Source organism: Sardina pilchardus, chromosome 6, assembly GCF_963854185.1.
Source record: "Sardina pilchardus chromosome 6, fSarPil1.1, whole genome shotgun sequence".
In the NCBI taxonomy this organism is placed as follows: Eukaryota; Metazoa; Chordata; class Actinopteri; order Clupeiformes; family Clupeidae; genus Sardina; species Sardina pilchardus.
This window is the reverse complement of record NC_084999.1, coordinates 15,212,578-15,215,077: the sequence shown is the minus strand read 5'-3', so window position 1 is coordinate 15,215,077 and position 2,500 is coordinate 15,212,578. Positions and strand designations below refer to the sequence as shown.

General features: G+C 44.5%; 1 protein-coding gene across 1 annotated transcript in view; it reads right to left on the bottom strand.

Moving 5' to 3' along the window:
- thsd7ab (thrombospondin, type I, domain containing 7Ab) overlaps positions 1 to 2,500 on the bottom strand; it is a 102,869-nt gene that overhangs the window by 20,199 nt on the left and 80,170 nt on the right. The window contains exons 16-17 of the mRNA XM_062538101.1: positions 1,514 to 1,647; positions 1,045 to 1,198 (exon numbers count right to left, since the gene is read on the bottom strand). Coding sequence (XP_062394085.1) covers positions 1,045 to 1,198; positions 1,514 to 1,647 — 288 coding nt within the window. The remainder of the gene's footprint in view (positions 1 to 1,044; positions 1,199 to 1,513; positions 1,648 to 2,500) is intronic.

The following is a 2,500-nucleotide window of genomic DNA, read 5'->3' as shown; positions in this document are numbered from 1 at the left end:
AAAACACTGACACGGAGACCAAAAAAGAATACAAAGACCAACATGAAAACTGAGTGAATGCTTCTCCAGACAAAAGCAGAAATGGGTACAACTTCAACAGAGAAAGTAACAGCTGAACTAATAAATATCACTATGCCTGAGTCTGGGCATCACGTCTGGGAATCGAACTTTTAAGTGGGTCACACATAAACAGTTACATTTAAAGAGCCCTATTTTCGTGGTTTAAAAGGCATGGTCACTGGAATCTGCCTACACGTGAGACTGTATGGAACAGGTATTCCACTAATCCATGCTTTGCTAAAAACCTTGCAGAGTATATAACCTACACGCATCTCCACTCCTCTATTATTTTCACTCACTGGCAAAGGGAAACTAACTTCACCATTAGTCAACGACAAAACAGTCATACAGTTACTTTCACTATTGACTGACGATGGCATCGAAAACATAGCCTGAAAAAAGCAACACTTAACCCAGTAATGTTCGTTTGCCTGAATAAAAACCCTAAGGACATTCATCCTGCAGAAGAGTTGCTGCTTAGTCTACAACTCGAGACAGAGCCTTCAGCTGTGCTCCATACTGCATGTGCCTCTCGCCTCTAACCTAATGACTTTTAACCGTCATTATCATTTTTTAATAACTACACCTTGTAAGATGTATTTCATATCATCTTTAATATAATCATGTTTCCCATTTTAATTGTGTAATTTGTAATGTTTTGCATATGACTGTTGATACACACTTCACTGCACTCTTCAAACAACATATAAACAACTCGCCATGGTTTTCTGACCAGGTTTCTCTTGGTCAGTGGCATAATGCGTTTTAGGTGGTGTACAATAGCGATTTTTAGATAATGCACCAGACTCCTTGGCCATAGCGTGTACAATAAGAATATGTGTTGCATCGTGGTGATGATACGCTTTCTGCCAGGCTTTGCGTCATGAGAACAGGGCCCAAAAACTACGATCTCACCGAGTTCCAGGCCCCTGGTTAACCCGGCTAAGCATTTCACCGGTCAACACTAGGCGGCTGTCCTCTTACCATGTTACAGGGGCTCCAGGCAGTCCAGTCGGACAGGACGCAGTCCTCTGGACAGGGCAGCCGACCCTCCCGCGTCCCCAGGGGCATCTCCTCCGGGTCACACAGGTAGTCCTCCACCGGGTCCGAGGGCCCGTCCACCGTGTTCAGCATGCACCTGCCGCACAGGCCAGGAAGAGGAAGTCGATGAGGTCGGAGCACAGCAGACAAGACAAGAAAAACATATCGTCTGAACTCAACAACTCCTCTGCTTATACACCAACAGTTTTAAAAATGCAACGGAATGTGTTGAATATTTAAGCGGCGTTGGATCGAAACATCCCAGCTGTTTTCTGATCCAGTCTGTGCTGGCCTGTGCTGAGCTGCCATGTTTTCTTTGATACAGTTGTTTATCTATGAAGGTCCATTTCCTGGAGAATTGAGAAGAGTGAGTGATGGACCCTGTGGGTGTATGGTGGTGCTGGTTCTGTACCTGACTTTCCGGGTCTGGACTCCCTCTCCGCAGTTCTCCTTCAGGTCCACGTTGCTGACCTTCCACACGCTCCATGGTTCCGCCACCCAGATGTACTGGCTGCAGTCACTCACACACGGAACCACCTCATACACCTGTGGCCAGCCATACACACACACATCAACGGATATAGTACAGGTATGTGTCCACATACTCACACAGAGACACATGCAGACGTAAACACATTCATATACAATCACATCCACACATGTACAGTATAAACACACACAGACCCATGCATGGATGTGCGCACACACACATACACACACACATAAATTGTAACAGAGAGCACTCATAGGGAGCAAATAATGATGTGCGCAGACACACAGTATAACAAAGAGCACTCAGAAAGCAAATAATGAAACACACACACACACACACAAAGTATAACAAGAGCATTCATAGAGAGGAAATATTGATGGAAAATTCCAGAGTGTGGTAATTTACAAAATCAGTGGATTATTATCCAATAATCTTTTGATGGCTTAATCAAGCACTGTGTCTGCGGAGTGCTTCACTGTGAAAATGACGAGCTCTTACCTGGGCCTGGGGGACGAAGCAGCCATAATGGACATGTTTTGAAACATGGCAAGAGACAAAAAAAAAAAAAAAAAAACAGAAACATGAAGAGTGAGTAAAAGACAAAGAAGGGAGAGAGATAAGACAACATAAAATAGACATTTTATCTGGCTGGTCTTTGAGCCAGGCTGTCAGACTGAATACCACCCACCCACCCGCCAGTGAGAAACGACGGTTCAAAGCCCTGAGCGATCATGGGACAGTGACGACAGCTAAACTGGCAAATGTCCACTCTGAAATTCTCCAAAGCTCTAAAGTACCTGGTCGCATAGACTGCTTAGAGCATGAGAGTTGCCCGATCAAATAAATATTTCAAAGCGCACAGACCAACATGACCTCAATCTCCAGTGATGCTAATCTGTTTATAAA